We start from the raw sequence: 20,683 nt of genomic DNA, 5'->3' as shown, positions 1-20,683 counted from the left end.
ATAATAATAGTATTAAATCTGCCCAAGCTCCATGGCTGGATAGTGACTCAAAAAACTATTTACTGTGTTTAACTCAACATGAGGAAAATGTGGGTGAGGTGAAATATGGCTGGTGAGTTTTATTATGAATTAATGCATTTAGCTACAAGTAACAGTAAATGTGAGAAGGTAAAAACGACATATAATGGCACTGGATTATAAATTATAGTGATATATTTAGAATGGTGTGGCCACCCATCAAATCTGCACCAAGTCTGCACAATCTCACCCAGGCCCTATTGTATTTACCCCACTAATCCCTGTGACATTAAGGGGCAATTTAGCATGGCCAATTAACCTGACCCACACATCTTTGGATTGTGGAAGGAAACCAGAGCAGCCAGAGGAAACCCACACAGACACTGGGAGAACGTGCAAACTCCACTCACTTATCTGTGCCTCAACTCTGTTTACTAGCCTTTGCTCCATGTTCCTGAATGTGCTTATCTCAGAAAAATCTATTGACTCCAGTCTTGAAATTTTTAATTGATACCACTTTTGGTGGAGAGACTTCCAAATTTTTATGAGCAACAATGTGGAAAAAGATATTCGTGATTTCACTCCTAAATGGGCTAACTGTACTTTTAAGATAATGCCATCTTGTGCTTTATACTCCCAACTGATACTGAAGTACAAAATTCATACGTCTTGAAAGCATTTTTTTCCTTACACAGGTTAATTGATATATGCAACAGATTGTGAGATAAATAAATTGACTTGGGGTTAACCAACACAATTATAAAAATTAGAACCATGGTCATTATCTGTTGGCTAGGCAAATTGATGGTTGCAAGGGACAGCAATGGCATTGTTTATGTTTTTTAGAAATGGTGCGGGAAGGAATTTTAACTTTAACGGTGAAATAGAAGGTTTCTCCATAGTAGAATAACCAGATAAAAGCAAAATACTGTTGCTGGTGGGCTTATGAAATAAAACACAATACTGGAAATGGCAAATCAGATGAGACCGCATCAGTGGAGAGAGAAGCAAGTTTCAAGTTGATGACCCTTCATCAGAAATCCCTACAGTAGTTCATTGAGTAAGCAATAGGCTCTGTTTACCGAACAATTATGTCTTGTGGCTTTTAAAAGACCCAGCTGCACATTAGCAGCAGGCCTTGTATTATACATTTAATACATAACACTTGTTCTTTCAGAACATGGCGTGTATGCTGATTTACTCTTGAGTGTCTGTCACATTTCAGGCATCAATCCAGATTTTAAAGAAAATGATAAAAATATAATAAACAGCAAGTAGCAAGCAAGAATGAAACCCCTGAAGTGTTGGATTCTACATGAATTTAAGAATTTGTGATTTACGTTAAGATTTGCAACATCATTGAGGCATAAATTGCAAAAAGTGATCATTTTAATTCAACAATAAACTTTTGTATGTTTGAGAGACTCTAAATAACGTTTCCAGGCAGAGGAGGGGTTCTCTGTCATAGGGCCATCACTGAACATGAAGAAATTCATGAGTTGTGGATCATAACTTCCAAAATACGTTTACATCTTAGACTCTGTTTTTGTGATTTATAAGACTATTTATAGAATATGCTGACTTGCTCGCTGTAAGCACTGTATAAGAACTTAATATAAGAACTTAAATATTTTTGTTGTCTTCAAATGTGGGTGACATTGGCAAGTAATATTTATTGGCCATTACTAAGTTCCCCAAGGGTATAATGAGTCAACCACATAGCACGAACTGGAATCACATGTCACCCAGAGTAGGTAAGAGTATAGCTCCCTTCTCTGAAAGACATTTATGAACCATATGGAGTTTTTCCTATGACAGGGAACTGTCATGATGATTTTCTGGTGTTCGTACACAAACTATTTGTTCAGATTCACAGCTTGGTGTTATGGAATTTTGAAATCAGATTTTTGGTGCTCTGATGCTTTATGGTACTGTTGATATCACTCTTTGGCTAACTTCATAACATTTCTCACTTTATTCTTCCTGCAGGTTTCTACAGCAGATCAGCGTCGAGATTCCCCAAAAGCAATGATCTGCTGCAACAAGAAGTCATTATATCTTCCAACAGAGATGTCAGCTATTCATATTGAATTCACTGAATATTATTTTCCGGATGGAAAAGATTTCCCTAGTAAGAGTTTATATTAAACTAATATATACTATATTAACTTTTTTTTTAGCTTATCTTCTCGTACACACTTTTTTTCCCTTTGGGGAATAGTGGGAAAGTGGTGGAAGGATCCTGAGCTGATTATCACCCATTTAAACCCATCATGAATGCTCCTACCATGGCCAATTCCTAGCCTTTTATGTTGGATGAAAATAATTTGCACTCTAAAGTGCTTGCACAGTTTAGTTTTAGATTGGAGAGGGGAAGATAGATGAGGCATCTTTGAAGTTGAAATAACTGTAAGATGATACCAACTGACAAGTTATTTCTACAGATATCAAATATTGCCAGTTCACAACATTGTCTGATCGTTGAGAGGTTCAATAAGATTTCCATCTACCTTTGTACGGTCTTTGGAGCTGGGATTTTCATTTTGGATAAAGTTTGATTTCATATTAGCTTTTTTTTATAAAAAGTACAAGACCTTGGATTAAAAAGAGTGTTGCATTTTTTTCAAAATTTCATGTGGACGAATTCTTGCTATGGTCTGCTGGTTCAGTTGCCAACTGCGTTGTAATTTTTCAATTTTAAGGATGCCTTTCAGGATGTATTTAGGAGAACCCATCAGGCACTACTAGCATGACCTATTATTTCACAGCAAGTTTTGCCAGTGGAAAAAATAGTTTAGAAGAACTTCTATGCAAGTTCACACCCTTGAACATTAATGTGACCCCTTTCATCTCACTCTGACTGTTCAAGTCAATGCACTATAATTTATTTTGCAGTACCTCTCAGTTACTCCAAAGAGGCATGCAGTTTATGTCTGTGCATTCTTCAAACATTTCCTGCTTTAGTAAAGAAAATTGAGTTGTAACATGTTGTATAATACGATCTATTTTTAATTGTCATAAAGTGTTTGTCCTACTTAACTAGGGGATACTGGATAATTCAGCTGTTCTGCTACGTTGCCACTAAATTCTGCCAATTAACGTAACACTCTTGCTAATGACTTAAACTGTTGATACCCAGAAATATAAGAGCAATTTCATCATGCTGTCAGTGGTTGTATTCTATCGTGTTGCATTATTTTGTATGCTGCCAACACTTGTGAGATGTGAACGATCCACTTCATTTTGAATATTAAAAACTGTGAAAATATTTGTGTGGAAACCTGAAAATATGTACTTAAAGTCTAAATATTTTCCACTTTAGCGTGTATGAATGTCAATATTGTACCATCAATGTGTTCAGCAGATTTTATGTCAGCGATTGGACTATTTAAATAAAAGTATTATCTTCTGGGCAGTGAAAATTGAATTAATGTGGGATAAACTGGAGCTATACTCATTGGAATTCAGAAGAATGAGGAGAGATCTTATAGAAACATATAAGATTATGAAGGAAATAGATAAGATAGAAGCAGGGAAGTTGTTTCCACCGGTGGGTGAAACTAGAACTAGGGGGCATAGCCTCAAAATAAGGGGAAGCAGATTTAGGACAGAGTTGAGGAGGAACTTCTTCACACCAAAGGGCTGTGAATCTGTGGAATTCCCTGCTTAGTGAAGTAGTTGAGGCAAGGATAGATAAATTTTTGAACGGTAAAGGAATTAAGGGTTATTGTGAGCGGGCAAGTAAGTGGAGCTGAATCCACGAAAAAATCAGCCATGATCTTATTGAATGACAGAGCAGGCTTGAGGGGCCAGATGGCTTACTCCTGCTCCTAGTTCTTATGTTCCTATGTTCTAAATGTATTTCACCAGAGAGGTGAAAAGAACTTAAGACCTTAAAAGACTTGTACCTGTAAAATTTCATAAATATCCTGTATCATGGATTAAGATAAAAATGTATATGCAAAATAGTGCAACAATAGATGACATTTATTGGGAAATGTAAATTACCACCGTAATGTTGTTTAGCATTTCCGACATGCTTAACAGCTGGCTAGTATCTTTTCATTAAAATGCCTTATTAACTTTACTTCAAAAAGTATTCATAAAAATGGATTGTTTGCTTTTATTGAAATTCATTCTTGTGGTCTTGCATTATAGCCTTATGGAATGTGTTGGACAGGTTGGACAAGAACCAACATCAGAGTTCTGTACTTGATCTTCTTTCCTGTACAGGTTACAGTATTATCATTATCTCTAAAGTCGTTGGCTTTTGGTGGGGGTGATTGTCAAAATCACACAACCTTGTCATTCACTGACCTTGCATGACATTTCTTGAATCACATCTGGAAGAATAAATAAGGTGCTTAATTGAAATTTTTTATGGGTTTTCACCAGGTAGTATTTTTTGCTGACTGCTTGCAAACATTAAAGGCTTAAGGCTTGAATATCACACTTACACCAAGGCGTTATGCTTAGGTAGAGAATACTCAGTTTATTGTGCTATGTAACATTGAACACCTGCTTTTAGAACTTGAAGTAAACTTTTTATGTGTAGACTGTAAAGAAGAATAACAAGTTTTATATTTTAATCAATTCATCATGGTCTTGAAACTAATTTGGCATAATGACTTAGTTTAAATCATCATCATAGAAACCCTACAGTACAGAAAGAGGCCATTTGGCCCATCAAGTTTGCACTGACCACAATCCCACCCAGGCCCTATCCACTAATCCTCTCTAACCTAAGCATCTACAGTCAATTTAACATGGCTAATCAACCTAACCCGCACATCTTTGGACTGTGGGAGGAAACCGGAGCACCCGGAGGAAACCCACACAGACACGAGGAGAATGTGCAAACTCCACACAGACAGCAATCCAAGTCGGGAATCGATCCAGGTCCCTGGAGCTGTGAAGCAGCAGTGCTAACCACTGTGCTCCCAGATATATATCTGAAAAGTTCTTGTTAATTGTTAAATGTTTTGACATTATATTCAGATCATATGTTTGAGCAAGTATTAAATCAAGCCCAACAAATTGATATATTATTTTGTGTAATTGAAAGATCACTTAAAGTGAAGAAAGGCTTAAGATTTAAAGAAAAATTAAACCTCAGGCATTACTGATTGCTAACAGGATCTTTCAATTCAAAATATTCCACTCAAATAAAATTTGCAATTCCTGGTCTCAGTCAGAGTAAATTGCAGAATTTTTTTTACGTTCTATCTTCAGTTTCATTAGATGGAGATAAAATGCTGCTTTTTCTATAAAACTAAATGGAATATGGGACAGTTTTAAAAATCTTAAATTCTAGGTTCTGCTCAAATAATGGAAAAAATATTAAATTTTTACAAACATTTATTATACCTAAATGTAAAAAAGACTTGCATAATCTCAACTTTTTCACTATTTTATCTCTACTTGCCGCTACCTCTAAAATTGACATTTAAAACTTTGTTAAAACTTTATAAATCTTACAAGTTTTAGTTGAATTTGAATACATGCTTTTAATTAACAAAAATGCTATAATTTAGTACTATTGAAAAGGTAGACATAAATGTGCAAAACACAGTGCATTTGGCAGATCTCATTGAGACGTATAAGATGATGAATGGGATGGATAGGATAGAGGTGGAGAGACTCTTCCTGCTCAGAAAGGATAATAGGACTAGGGGGCACAGCCTCAAGATAAAGGGGGGCGCGGTTTAGAACGGAGTTGAGGAGGAACTTCTTCACTCAAAGGGTGGTGAATCTCTGGAATTCTCTGCCCGTTGAAGTGGTGGAGGCTACCTCACTAAATATTTTTAAGACGCAGGTTGATGGGTTTTTGATAAGAGAGGGGATTAAGGGTTATGGCGAGAGGGCGGGAATGTGGAACTGAGCCACGACAGATCAGCCATGATCTTATTGAATGGCGGGGCAGGCTCAAAGGGCTAGATGGCCTACTCCTGCTCCTATTTCTTATGTTCTTATTACAATATTAGAAATGGCAAATCATGACATCATGGCAAATCACTGGTGAAAACCCTGACTCTCTCCATTTAATTGATTTTCCCAGCTCAATAAATTGCTTTGCTATTAAATCTAGCACAGAAATGGAATAAATACATCCTGCCTCAATTTTGTTATGGTAAAGCTCATTTTACTTGAAGTTTTCTTCTTTACCCTGTGGAGTCAGTCTTCATTGATTATTCTATTTGAACTACTCACCAACTTTTGCAGTCATCAATATTCTGTAGATATTTATATGACTCCAGAATTGTCCTTCAATGTAGGAAATCAGTACAATGGGTATTGCCTTTGAAATTGATAATATTACTTGACTCTTCAATTTTTTAATAAAGTATGTGTACATTCCTGTTTGCAGTTCCTTGCCCTAATCTGTACGTGCAGATGAATGCACTACAGTTCACTCTTGATACCAGGAGCATTTTGTGGTTGAATCAGTTTATATTAGACCTGCAGCAGAGTTTGAAACAGTTCACAGCTATCTACAAACTTGATAGTGGGAAAGAGGATGAACATGTTGACATACGAATCGATGGACTGATGCTCAAGGTATAACATTGCAGCTGAAGGCCAGTGACCTTAAAATTAAACTGTGGGACATTATTTCTTTAATGCATAGACCTGCAATTTCTTTCTCCCTGTGGAGTCTTTTTAATGCTAGTATACCATGGCTTAATTTCAAAATCAGTGATGTCCAGTTTATTATGTGTGTGTATACATGGTTTTCACCTGCATACTTTTAAAATTTGAAAATAATCCAAAAAAATTGAATCAGTATGAACTTAAGCTGGAGGATAACCTCTTGTGTTTGGCTGGAAAACAGGTATCCACCAAGTTCTGTGGATGTCTAGGCTGTGTTAGTGAAAACTACTGTCCATAGTTGATGTAGAAATAATATCCAAAACTGGAAAGATCAACAAGATAATACTGAGTACAGACGCTCTTATGATAACTGGGTTGACCATTAACTATTTAAAAATTATTGTATGTAAGTTGTTGCATTCTCCTCATCAAGAAATCATAGAATGGCCTCCTACAGTGCAGAAGGAGGCCATTCGGCCAATCAAGTCTGTACCATTCACAATCCCACCCAGGTTCTATCCCTGTAACCCCACATATTTACCCTGCTAATCCCCCTGATACTAGGGTCAATTTACCATGGCCAATCCACCTAACCCACACATTTTTGGACTGTGGGAAGAAAGTGGGGCACCCAGAAGAATCCCATGCAACATGGGGAGAATGTGCAAACTCTACACAAACTCCATGGCCGGAATTGAACCCGGGTCACTGGCGTTGTGAAGCAGCAGTGCTAACCACTGTGCTGCCATGCTGACCACAAAGAAACAATGGATGCCATTTGTACAAGATGATTGTTATGGTGCTGTTATTGCCCACTTTACTACTAATGTGTTGCAAATACAAAATTGAGAATGATAAGAAAATTCCTAGATTTTTTTGGTAGTCATACTATTTCTGGCATTAGTCAGGCAATTAAAATGTTAATACTTGTAAGTATGTTAGGTAGAACATGCAAGATAAATGGTAGGACACTGAAGAGTGCAGTAGAACAGAGGGATCTGGGAGTACAGATACATAATTCTTTAGAAGTGGCGTCACAGGTAGATAGAGTTGTAAAGAGTGCTTTTGGTACATTGGCCTTTATAAATCAAAGTATTGAGTATAAGAGTTGGACTGTTATAGTGAGGTTATATAAGACATTGGTGAGGCCAAATTTAGAGTATTGTGTGCAGTTTTGGTCACCTAATTACAGGAAGGATATTAATAAGGTTGAAAGAGTGCAGAGAAGATTTACAAGGGACTTGAGAAACTGAGTTACAGAGAAAGGTTGAAAAGGTTAGGACTTTATTCTCTGGAGCGTAGAAGAATGAGGGGAAATTTGATAGAGGTGTATAAAATTATGATGGGTATCGATGAAGTGAATGCAAACAGGCTTTTTCCACTGAGGCTAGGGGAGAAAAAAATTAGAGGATGTGGATTAAAGGTGAAGGGGGAAAGTTTAAAGGGAATATTAGGGGGAACTTCTTCACACAGAGAGTGGTGGGAGTGTGGAATGAGCTGCCAGATGAAGTGGTGAATGCAGGCTCACTTTTAACATTTAAGAAAAACTTGGACAGGTACATGAATGAGAGGGGTGTGGAGGGATATGGTCCAGGTCAGTGGGACGAGGCAGAAAAATGGTTCAGCGCAGCCGAGAAGGGCCAAAAGGCCTATTTCTGTGCTGTAATGTTCTATGGTTATGCAAATTATAAATTGTAGGCTGGCCATTCAGCCCAGCCAATCTGTAACACCATCCATCATCCCTGCGCAATCAAAGTCCTAATCAAATTTATGCGCCTTATAACACTGCATGCAAAGTAATGGAAGCTTGACTTTATAAAATATTTCTAGAAGTACTAAGTAAATGCAGTATGTTAAAACATTAAATTGTTATTAGCTGCTTTTATTTGTTTTTTTAATTTTGACAATATCTTTGTGTCATTATCAGTTTATTGTTCCAACTGACAAAAGACCTGATGATCATCAAGACCGTCCACAATCAATTTCTATTCAGACAGCAGAGGTAATAGCTACAAATACAAGGCACTCACCAAATTGTACGCGAAGTGACTTGGAAGCCATGCTACAGGAATTCAAAGATGAAAACTTTTTTAACAAAACATTCACAACCTTTCCCAAAACTACAAAAAGTTTCAATGTATTGCATCCTGTATTTCAAAGGCATGCCCACGAACAGGACACTAAATTGCATGATGTTTATAAGGGATTAGTTACTCCAAAGTTGAGTACAAATGCGTTGAAAACTTTTGCTGCAACGGATGTGTGGGCCATACACTTTTCTCAGTTTTGGATTGACTATGAAGGAATGAAGAGTGGGAAAGGAAGACCTGTGGGATGTGTTGATTCTTTCCCTCTTTCTATCTGGGTTTGTCAACCCAATAGATTTGCAAAATCACAAGAATCTTTCCTGACACCCAAACAGCCTGCCCCTCAAATATCTAAAAGTGAATCCAGTGACTTGAGCCTCCGTTTGCAACGGAAAAAACTTTTAAGGGAGTATTACAGTACAGAATCTGAGCCACTTACCAATGGATTAGGACGATCAAATTCTTTAGATGGTGCTGTTGGATCTTTGAAATCCTTGCAGTCTTCAGATGCAGATATACAAGTTCTTGTACATACTCAAAAGCATGTGAGCTTGCAGGTTAATCATCATCAGTACTGCTTCCTGCTCCGCCTTCAACAGTCGATAAAAAGGCTTCAGGAACAATTTCAGAAGAACATAGAGAAGGTGACTGGAGAGCCAGTGGAGCAGGCAAAATTTTGCATAGGGTTGGTAATTAAAAGTGCTGAAGTAGCTTTAATGCTTCATCCATTGCCTCAATCTGGGTCAAATAGTAAGGCTGCAGCAGAAAACAGGAGTCCTACAGAATCTGACCTTTCACCTTCTGAAAGTAGAGAAACGCTGGCAGCTGAGAATGAAGTACCGAGTGATGATGCACAAACTGACCATATCAGCAGAAAAACACTTAATGAATCACAAAATACTGAAACTGAAAATATAGACAAAAGTACTGTTGAGCCTACGGACCCTTTGCTTTCTAAATCATACAGTGATTCAGCTTTGATAAAAGGAATGACATCAGGATCCTCTTTCGATGGCATTGTTACTCAATTTCCAGTATCATCGGGTATCTCTGGAAATATTGATGGAACTCATTTGGAAGATAAAAAGCAGCCTGGTGAAGTCGCAAAGATTTCAGATCTTAAGGATCTCGATGTTTCTCAAAGCATGGATCCACTGAATGTTTACACAATAAGCAGAAATGAATGCAGTATTCCTCCTTTGTGTAAGGAAAATTATCAAGAGGAAATATCGAGTACTTCTCAAAACAAAAAAAACGGAACCATAGATTCATTAAATGATTTAAAATGTGACCAAGACAATCCCTTGCAAAACTTTGATTACAGTAAAGAAACACCACCTTCAACAAAGTTGGTGTTACCTCAGTCGGTATCAAGGTATGCAGCTCTTTGAAGTCAACATTTATCATTGTTTGAAGGCAATTTAGGATAATGCATGACCATACCGCAGTTCTATTATGGGTTAGTATTAATTTCATTTTTGGCACAGTCTCTTGGTGCTTTTTTCTTGCTCCTTGTTATATTCCCCTGTTTATGGAGTAAAAATATTGCTTAATATTAGACATTACAATTCTTTAGCGTCCAGAAAGTAAGGGATTATCCAAATTCTACTTCTGGACTGACAGAAGTGCATTAATGTTATATTTGAAAAAAACACTCTTTTCAAGTGCTCTGTACTGGAGCCTTAATGATTATAGTGTTCACAAAATCTAGAGCTAAAATGAAACCTAAATCATAATTGCTGCAATACTGAGTATGCTTTTCCTTAACTGCAGTTTTATTCTGGTCTACATCTTTATGCCAATTCCAGGTCTATCTGTTTTGCTTATAGTTTAACTTACTTGAAAAGTATTAGTTTCAAAGTTTATACATTAGCTGTGGAGCTCTCTCTAGTGGACAGTTTGAGCAGAGCCTTTAACTTTACTATATTGATAAATAACATTGTTTTTGCTGATGGGTTAGGTGAAGTAAACCTATAAACAATAGGCGTCAGACTTGAAAAGGCCGGAATCGGTGAGATATACAAGTTATACAAAAATGTTAGCAAAGGCGATGATGGTCAATAGTGGGAAATTTTCAAATATGGAAGTGATAGAGAACAATTGTATAGGGCAAGAAGTGAGTACATGGATCAATACACTTCTGTGGATAAATAGACCAACATTAAACTTAAACTTAAAGGATCACAAAAAAATAGAAGCAGGAGGAAGTAATTTGGCCCATCGAGCCTGCTTTGCCACAGAATAAATCATGCCTGATCTGTTTGTGCCCTGTCCTTCACTTTCCTGCCTGTCCCCATAACCCTTGACTCCCTTGATGGCCAAAAATCTATCTAACTCGACCTTGAATATAATCAACGATCTAGCCACAACTGCTCTGTGTGGAAGAGCATTCCAAAAATTAATGACTCTGAGGGAAAAAACAATCCTTCCTCATTTCTGCCTTCAATGGGAGACCTCTTATTCTTAAACTGCTCCCATGTTCTAGATCACCCAACAAAGGGAAGCATCCTGTCAGCATACAGCATGTCAGGTCCCCTCAGAATCTTGTATGTTTCAACAAGAGCACCTCTCAATCTTCTAAACTCCCATGAGTATAGGCCCAACCAGCTCCACCTTCCCTCAAAAGACAATCCCTTCATTCCACAGGAATCAGCTTAGTGAATCTTCTCTTAACTATTTCCAATGCACATATATCCTTTAAATAAGGAAACCAAAACTGTACCCAATACTTTAGATTGAGTTTCACCAATGCCCGGTTCAACTGCAGCAAAACCAACTAAATTTCATATTACCTCCCCCATTCAATCAAGGCCAACATTCCATATGCCTTCCAACTTGGTGTACCTGGATGCCAACATTTTGAGAGTCATGGACAAGAGCATCCAGATCCCTCTGAATCATCTGCTAATCATTTAGCCTATCTGTAGCCCTTTGCAGACTTTTTGTATCCTACTCAACTTGCTTTCCTACCCATCTTTGGACAGCCAGCGGATTTGGCTGCAAAACTCTGTACATTCATTCAGGTCGTTATTGTAGATCACATAGTTGAAATTCCAGGATTCATAGCTGTGGCAATCAACTTGTAACAGCTTGCCAACTTGAAAATGATCCATTTGTCCCAACTTTCTGTTTCCCATTAGTTAGCCAATCTTCTCTCCAAGCTAATACATCATACTCACCAGCATGACTTTTTATCTCATGCAGTAACCTTTTATGTGGCACCCCACTGACTTTTGGAAATCCAAACACATTTCATTCTCTGCTACCCATTTATTCATCCTACATTAGATATTCAGTAAAACTAGGACTAGAAATTCAGTAATGAAAATATAAAAAATGTAGTAAGAAAATAAGAGATGAGTAAAATAGGCCAAAAGGAATATATAAAAAGCTAACAGATAATGTAAAACAAAAGAGGATTTTATTAAATTGAACTACCCAAGAGCAAAGAAGTGTGGAGGTTCATGGTATGGCAGGCATATTGATAACCTATTAATCATATCTGTGTACTCTTCCTGTTGGCATTTTATTGTAACCTCATCTTGAACTTGTTACATCCTCTACTCCATTATAGGAGAACAACTTTTATACCTTTATTAAATAAAATACTCAGTTTTTATGTCAGTTTTTATTGATGATTGTGGAAGTGAGAATGTAGGTATTCTAGAAGATGATCTGATGTAGTTGTTACAGAAAATGAGAGAAGTGTTATTTTCTGAAATGATTAGCAAGCTCATGGTGAGTGAATCAGTGACTTAAACAAATGTAAGTGTACTAGGGTGAGTCTTCCACAAGCTTGTCTGCATCGTTTCATGTCACCCCAAATCCGAGGCACAGCAACGTTGCTACAAACGGGACGGGTATCTGTGTCATTTGTGCATCTGCCCACGGGAGGAAGAATCGGACAAGTAATCTGCAGTTCTGTGGGTTTTGCAATTTCCAGATAGGAATAATAATATAGGCCCTCACTTTCACCAGTATTTAATACTGGAAAGAAAGGTGTACCTATATCATTCAGGCGTATGTTCTTCTGGGGTAAGGGCAAAGGAATTGGCAGTATTTCTGATGGGTGACTTCTCAATTCACTTGCCTTGATGATGGCATCTTTACATTGTTGAGACCAGAAGTCCCATATCTTAATTATTTTAGATGAACTCTGGGTAGGTAGATACTACATTACAATTGCAAAGGGCAAGGAACCAACATACGATTGATTCATTTGCTTTTGTTTTTTTTTGTATATTTGTCACTTTGAGCATTTTATGTTAATTTGAATATCCAACACTTCATACTTTTTTTAAAATCCATTTTATTAGTCCACTCCCTGGTACATTATGCTGCAACCTGTATTTTTCTCAGTGTAAAGTGTGACCAATGGACTTGTATGCAACCTGAGCTCTTGTCTCCTTTAATCAGGTAGATGGAGATCACAAGAGTAGCCTCCATTGACTTGCTCTTCACGAGTAATTAACTTTGACTACACTTGCTACTTTGGCCAGGCACATTGTGATTTATATTTTTTCACTTTTTTTTTTGAGTTGAACTGCTTTGTGACAAGGTAAAGTATTTTAGACAGTGATGTGATGTACGGACTTTTCTGATGTGCTTCAAGTGATGAGTATATTAATGGTTGAACAGCATCCTGGGAACCAAGTTGGATTTATTTGTGGCTAAATACAAAACCAAAGGTTAGACGGTGCATTTTAGGAACAACTTAGTACTTGTGCTTGCCATCACTTAATTGCTCCTACTGTGTTTGTGATGCTCAGGTTATGTTATGAGCTCTTTGTAAACTGTATATTTGGAAATCCTAGTGGAATAGGTGTATGGTATAGATTTCCACATACGTTTTGATTTGAAAAGTTTTATCACACATCCCGTTTGGGCTTGACAGGTATAACAGTTGTATATAATGTGATGATGAAGGCTTCCTGTAAGGTTTCGTTTCAGGGAAATGAGTATTACTGCATGAGTCAGGTTCCTAATCCAGGCCTTGCCCTTATGAATCTTTATCCTGTTTTTGACTTGACAAAAGTTAACCTTGCTGACTAGAAGGTGAATAATAGTAACAGCTTCAGATCTTGCCAATAGTTCTAGCAGGGGGTTTTCTGTCTGGTCCTTTAACTGAGGAACAGTATGTGGCCTGGGGACCTCAAAAGAAGGGGATAAGATAACAAACATTTATTTTTAAACATTCAGAAGTTTTTACTTCTGTTGCAGCTATTTTTTGACCATCTGTGGGAAGTTATTTTTTTGAAAAGAATGTGATGTTCATATGCTTTTACAAAAGGGACATCTGTAAACCAGCATCTAAATTCTTTACCTTTATTTTCACACACGAATTAGTGGGAAACTGAAGGATCGTGCACAACCCCCCTTGACTACCTATCCTGTAGTGTGTAAAAATGTGAGAAGAAGTCCATCTCAGATCTCGCTGGATACTATATCAGTTGATAGCAGTCTGCTGGAGGAACAGTTCTTAGAGAGTGATGGGAATGAAAGCCTCCTTTTGCTGGAAAAGGGTAAGCCACATTTTATAATTCAAATCTTCCTGTTTCAATTTTTTAAAATTGTAGGTAAATGCTTCACAATGCGGATAATTAAAATAGAGCCAACATTTACACAATATGATCAAATCGCTGAAAGCTTTGTTAACTGCTATAAGATGTTTGAAAGTAATGTATCGTACATGTACATAATATTTAAATAAAAGATGCACAATAATTTTTGTATGCAAACAAAGTTTACCAGTTTAATTATATTTTTATATTTTGCCACAGCAGCTTTCTCTTGTAAATTTGATTTGTAGATTAATTTAACAGGTTCCTGTTCATGGTTTATGCTGTTTCTCAAAGAAGAAGCATTGCATATCAGGATTACTTTATTAATACTACAACAAAATAGAAATCTCTTTCTGACCCATCACAAATAAAACATCATTTTATGTTGCCAGTTTCTTTGTGAATTCATAGCAGATTACTTTCATGGAAGCATTAAAAAAATCACGAAAATGTCCTGAAAATTTTAACTCAAGTCAAAAGGCGAGGGAGCAGTTTAATGTTTTCCTGTTGCTCAAGTTAACTGGTACAGTCATTGTCTGAATGTGGTTCCATTTGAATCATCTCGATCCAAACTTATTGTGATGTGTTTAGGGCTTATTTATATATGGCTAAACACTTGTGTTTTTATAGCATTGGGAAAATATAAAAGTTTATTTCACAATTGCAGCCGATTTTAGTTAGGTTTGCGTCATATTAAATGTTTTTCTCATTTCATCAGAATGGAAGGCTGTGGAAAAACAATTTGATGGGGGTTGTGACATTGAAACTCATCAGTTATTCCATTTATACATTATGGTTTACATTAAATTTGTAAATTATGATCTGTATTTCATTCGTGGTGGTGAGCTATGAAAAAGCTCACCGATTCATTGTTTAATATTTATTCAACCATCTGAAATTGTTAACACCAGGAGTAGGATAGAATTGCATGTTGATACTTAAAGTCCTTCCAGCAGTTAATTCTTATTTCATGTACTACTTTAATGGACTCACCCCAGTCTTAGAAATGAAAACATTATCTTGATGTTGCATTAAGGTGTTTGCGAGTGACTGGTCTCTTAAGCCCAAGAGTATGCACCATCCTGCCAGCTCATTTCCCTTCCCGGCTGTGATGTTTTTTACATTATACCTCTTGATTACAAATTTGCAAAAAAAAAGTCTGTAACTTCATGACAAGAATGCACCAGAATATGAAACATTGTTCATTAAGCTAGCCTATTTGTTTTTTTAAGGTTTCTCACAAGCCTGTATTCTCTGTATTAGGCAATGAATGTCAAGAAAATATATTAGTTATCCTTCTCAGGGGAAGCATACAAGAAAAGTTTTTAAAAAAAAGGTCTCTTGTGTTGAGTGTTTAAGAGGATGGGGACACTCAATAATGTTACGATTTTAAACCAGACTGCCAAGTTTTTGACAGGATCCAGTTACGGACCAATAACGTTTTGTTTAAAGTAGATCAAGTTTATGATTCAAGATATTTGTCTCACCAGCAGAGACACAGGATCTAATAAGCTTTGAACAAACAAAAATAACCTTTTATTATACAATTCCAAAAAAAAATGTGGAGTAGCTATCTTATACTCTAACATTCAGAGTTAATAGGACGTACAACATGAATTAACAGACAATCTGATTGAATGCACCACAATGCACAAATGCGACCAACACAGATTCCATCCAAAAACCCACCCAGAAAACAGCAAACACAAGTCAACCAATCTCATTGAAACTCTCAAAGACTCCAAACTTTACACTTAAAGAAATTCAAAGGCTTGACCTTTAAAAACTGCTCCACCTCTGACTGCCTCAATGGTTGCATACCTCCCTGAGTTTCACGCTCATCTGCCAAGACTCCATTCCCCTTTTTCCAAGTATTCACTCTAGCCTCTATTTACTGGCCCAATTTCAATTGTTCAATAGCTGGCTAGCTTCACTCGGTTGGCATTGCCCAAGGATTTTGCCAAACTCCCAAGCTAAATCAAACTTATCAATCACCATGGAGCTGCTTCTGAGCCCTAACCCTTTCCAGCAAGGAGCTAATGACCTGCTGCCACCTTTTCAGCTCCCTTAGGACTTCCCTAACTCTACATAGCCAGCTAACTGCAATACTTTTGCTGTTTGGAACCTGCTGACAGCAGCAGTCTTTTGATACGGCCTTTTCTCCTGCTACAGAACAGTCACAGACAAATTAAAACGCTGGAACTTTTTACTCTTTGCCCATCTGCAGGACAACATAGCCTTCCAGGGCTTACTGAATGCTCTTAAATCAACTGCAACAAAATAATATTTATTACAGACACCTAATCAATTTATGATACAATTCTGCACGTAGATGAGATAAGCTTTCTTGACCAAAGTGTTTCTCAGTTACTTTTCCCATCTTTCTTGCTATCGCTGATTGAACTTGTCAAAGCAGTCTTCACCATGGAGTCAGCATATAGATGCAGGCATTCCTTCATTTATCTATGTTCGTACAAATTTACAGCTTTGTGGTGAAACATCACTACGGCCAACACTGATTCTTTTGAAGTATTTCCTTAATTCTGTGAGCACTCTTGAAAGATGAATTTTAAATTTTCAGTTTTATCTTGAAGATTTTCCAGGGTAAGACATTGCTAATTACTCCCATAACAGGTCCAGTATATTCTGGAATGTTTCCACTTGGTTCAATATTTAATTATACAACGATTTTCAGTTGCAAGTGCTGAGTGGATGATCTATCTCTGCCTTCATATAAGTTCCCCAGCAACACTGATGTCAGTCTTCAACCAATTCAGGTCACTCCACTCGATAACAAGAAACGGCTGAAGGTACGAGTTACGAGTGGTGTGCCTCAGGGATCTGTTTTGGGGCCACTGCTGTTTGTAATTTTTATTAATGATCTGGATGAGGGTATAGTTGGGTGGATTAGTAAATTTGCTGATGACACCAAAGTCGGAGGTGTGGTAGATTGTGAGGAAGGGTGTCATAGTTTGCAGGGAGACTTAGACAGGTTGCAGAGCTGGGCTGAGAGGTGGCGGATGGAGTTTAATGCGGAGAAGTGTGAGGTAATTCACTTTGGTAGGAATAACAGATGTCGAGTATAGGGCTAACGGGAGGACTTTGAATAGTGTGGATGAACAGAGGGATCTAGGTGTATGTGTACATAGATCCCTGAAAGTTGGGAATCAAGTAGATAAGGTTGTTAAGAAGGCATACGGTGTCTTGGCGTTTATTGGTAGGGGGATTGAATTTAGGAGTCGCAGCGTCATGTTGCAACTGTACACAACTCTGGTGCGGCCGCACTTGGAGTACTGAGTGCAGTTCTGGTCCCCACATTACAGGAAGGATGTGGAGGCTTTGGAGAGGGTGCAGAGGAGGTTTACCAGGATGTTGCCTGGTATGGAGGGGAGGTCCTATGAGGAGAGACTGAGGGATTTGGGGTTGTTTTCGCTAGAAAGGCGGCGGCTAAGAGGGGATCTTATTGAAACATATAAGATGATTAGAGGTTTAGATAGGGTGGATAGTGATAGCCTTTTTCCCCTGATGGAGAAATCTAGCACGAGGGGGCATGGCTTTAAATTAAGGGGGGGTAGTTATAGGACGGATGTCAGGGGTAGGTTCTTTACCCAGAGGGTGGTGAGGGATTGGAATGCCCTGCCTGCTGCAGTTGTAAATGCGCCTAGTTTGGGGGCGTTTAAGAGATCCGTGGATAGGTTTATGGATGAAAAGGGATTGATTTAGGTTAGTGGGTCATTGTTTTTTTTAACTGGTCGGCGCAACATCATGGGCCGAAGGGCCTGTTCTGCGCTGTAGTGTTCTATGTTCGATGTACTGGATGCTGCAAAGTCTCTATAGGCCTTAACAATAATCTGGCAATAGTTCCAGTACAGCTCCAATACCAGCATTGACCCAGTTTTGTAGAAAATTGCCCAGGTCCTGCACAGAAGAAATAGAACAAATTCAACACAACAAATTACTGCCCATCAGCCTATTCTTGAAGATCAGTAAAGTGATGGAAGGGGTCATTGACAGCTCTATCAAGCAGCACTTAGCCAGCAATAACATGCTGATTAACATTCAGTTTGGGTTCCACCAGGGTCATAGCTCCTGACCTCATTACAGCCTTGGTTCAAATGTTAACAAAAGAACTGAACGCCAGAGGTGAGACTGACTGCCCTTCACATCAAGGCAGCGTTAGACCATGTGTAACATCAAGGAGCCCGAGCAAACCTGGAGTCAATGTGGTTTCAGTGAAAAAAACCCCTCTGCTGGTTGGAGTCATACCTGGCAGAAAGGAAGATGGTTGTGATGGGTCTGAGGTCAATTATCTCAGCTCCAGGACACCACTGAAGGAATTCCTCAGGGTTGGGTTCTGGACCCAATCATCGTTAGCTGCGCCATCAATGTCTTCCTCCCATCATAAGGTCAGAAGTGGGGATGTGCAGTCATTAGCGACCAATGTTCAATACCAATCACAACGACTCAGACACTGAAAGTTCGTGTTTAAATACAGCAAGACCTCAACCTAAATCCAGGCTTGGGCTGACAAGTGGCAAATAACATTTATGTCACAGAAGTGCCAGGCAATGATCATCCCCAACAAGAGAGGATCTAACTATCACCTCTTGACACCTAATAGTATTAGTATTGCTGAATCCCCCACTATCAACCTCCGGGAGATTGCCATTGACCAGAAACTGTACTGGTGCTTAGTATCGGGGGGATTAGCAAGCTAAATATATGGGGTTACGGGGATAAGGTGTTTTGCAGGTTCAGCGGGCTGAATCATTTCCTTTACATAAGGGATTCTGTGATTCATGTTTCTGTTCGAACACAGAGGCTGTGTATTGGATGTTGTTTTCTCTTCCTGCATGTAATTCTCTACTTGCTCCTAAAGATAGATGAAAAGGCATGAGTTTATAGGTAAAACTACCCTTACTGGCCCAATATTCTTATTCTCTAACATTCTGGTAAAAAGCATTGGCAGAATCCATTGCATTCCAAGAGCGATCAACTTGCATTGAAGAAGAGGCTACATATGGCATCCAAATCACGATGGTCTGGTTGATGACCAATTTGTTCAAAGGAAATGACAGTCAGATCAGAAGCTCCCAGGTGATTGAAGTGGTATTTAATGCCCACAGTATCCAAAAAAGGGAAAATGTTTATATAGCAGTGTTGTACTAAATGGTTTAGTACTATCTTGCCAAATTTGCATATCACTAGCAACTGTAGGAACATGACGCTTTAACACTGACAATTTCGGGTTACATTGCTATTTTGGGCTTTGACCCATTTGCATTTAGCTTATTAGCAAATTCTCCCTTGGTATTCGATTTTATCAAAGCTGGGCAAATTATGCCCAGTTAGGCTGTCACTAGTTCCCAACTGGGACATTAATGTGGTATTTCATAAACTAACGTATCCATTGTCCAAAAAGAAATTGAAAAAGAACTCCTCTGTTAGATTACTCAGAAATGTATTCAAACTATATTATAGGACAGTAGTGCACTGAATTAGAGGTAGGATTTTGACTTGTTTACAAAATGTTTGAGGTCCGAGGCGGAGAGTGGAGATAAAGTTAGGTACTCCTGAGTGGTGAGATGTGGCAAATGGTGTTGCCCAAGAATCTGGACTGGAGCCTCTGCTTTTTAGCATATTAATGGCTTGAATGAAGGAATGGTGAGTTATTTTTAAGTTTATAGGTGATGTTATGTTAGGAGTGATAGTGGGTGTCACAGCGGCCAGCACTGCTGCCAGGAACCCAGGATCGATTTCCGGCTTGGGTCATTGTCTGTGCAGAGTCTGCACAGTATCCCTGTGTCCACACGGGTTTCCTCAGGGTGCTCCGCTTTTCTCCCACAGTCCTAAAGGTGTGCTGGTCAGATGGATTGGCCATACTACATTCTCCCTCGGTGTACCTGAACAGGCACTGGAATGTGGTGACTGGAGGATTTTTACAGTAACTTGATTATCATGTTAATATAAGCTTACTTGTGACACTTAAAACTTAGTAAGTTATGCAGTAGCAGGGAGTTGCAGGGGGACAATATTAACTTAAGTAAAATAAAAAAAAGTTGCAAGGTGCTTCACAGGTACATTGTAAAACAGAATATTAAACTGAGGCACATAAAATATTTGCCCAGATAACTAAAAGCCAAAGAAGTGGGTTGTAAGTTTCTTAAGCAACTAAAATTATGCTGAAAAGCAGATAGGTGTAGGGAGGGTATCCAGAGTTTGGGCCCAAGCAACTGAAGGACAGCCACCAATGATGGAGTGCTTAAAATTGCAGATGCTCAATTCTTGTCCCAACTCTCTCGGCTTATCTACCCCTCTTTCTTTAAGATGCTCCATAAAACTTACCCTTTGACCAAGCTTTTGGTCATATACCCTAATGTCTTGGTTCCGTGTCAAATTTTGATTCAGATTGCTCCTGAGGAGTGT

General features: G+C 38.2%; 1 protein-coding gene across 4 annotated transcripts in view; it reads left to right on the top strand.

Moving 5' to 3' along the window:
* bltp3b (bridge-like lipid transfer protein family member 3B) overlaps nucleotides 1–20,683 on the top strand; it is a 111,310-nt gene that overhangs the window by 59,770 nt on the left and 30,857 nt on the right. Inside the window, exons 12-16 of one of the 4 annotated variants that reach the window (XR_013888965.1) lie at nucleotides 2,008–2,149; nucleotides 4,177–4,251; nucleotides 6,386–6,576; nucleotides 8,537–10,155; nucleotides 14,043–14,147. Coding sequence is in view for 2 of the 4 variants with exons in the window: in XM_080207325.1 (XP_080063451.1) it covers nucleotides 2,008–2,149; nucleotides 4,177–4,251; nucleotides 6,386–6,576; nucleotides 8,537–10,071; nucleotides 14,043–14,218 (2,119 nt within the window). In the remaining 2 variants the exon portion in view is untranslated. Of the gene's footprint in view, nucleotides 1–2,007; nucleotides 2,150–4,176; nucleotides 4,379–6,385; nucleotides 6,577–8,536; nucleotides 10,156–14,042; nucleotides 14,219–20,683 lie in introns of those variants that run through there. The other 3 variants (XM_080207325.1, XM_080207326.1, XR_013888966.1) reach the window with 3 other exon arrangements.

Source organism: Carcharhinus amblyrhynchos, chromosome 19, assembly GCF_965287045.1.
Source record: "Carcharhinus amblyrhynchos chromosome 19, sCarAmb.v2.hapA, whole genome shotgun sequence".
Taxonomy (NCBI): Eukaryota; Metazoa; Chordata; class Chondrichthyes; order Carcharhiniformes; family Carcharhinidae; genus Carcharhinus; species Carcharhinus amblyrhynchos.
Note: the sequence above shows the minus strand (reverse complement) of the source record. Positions and strands in the feature narration are given on the sequence as shown.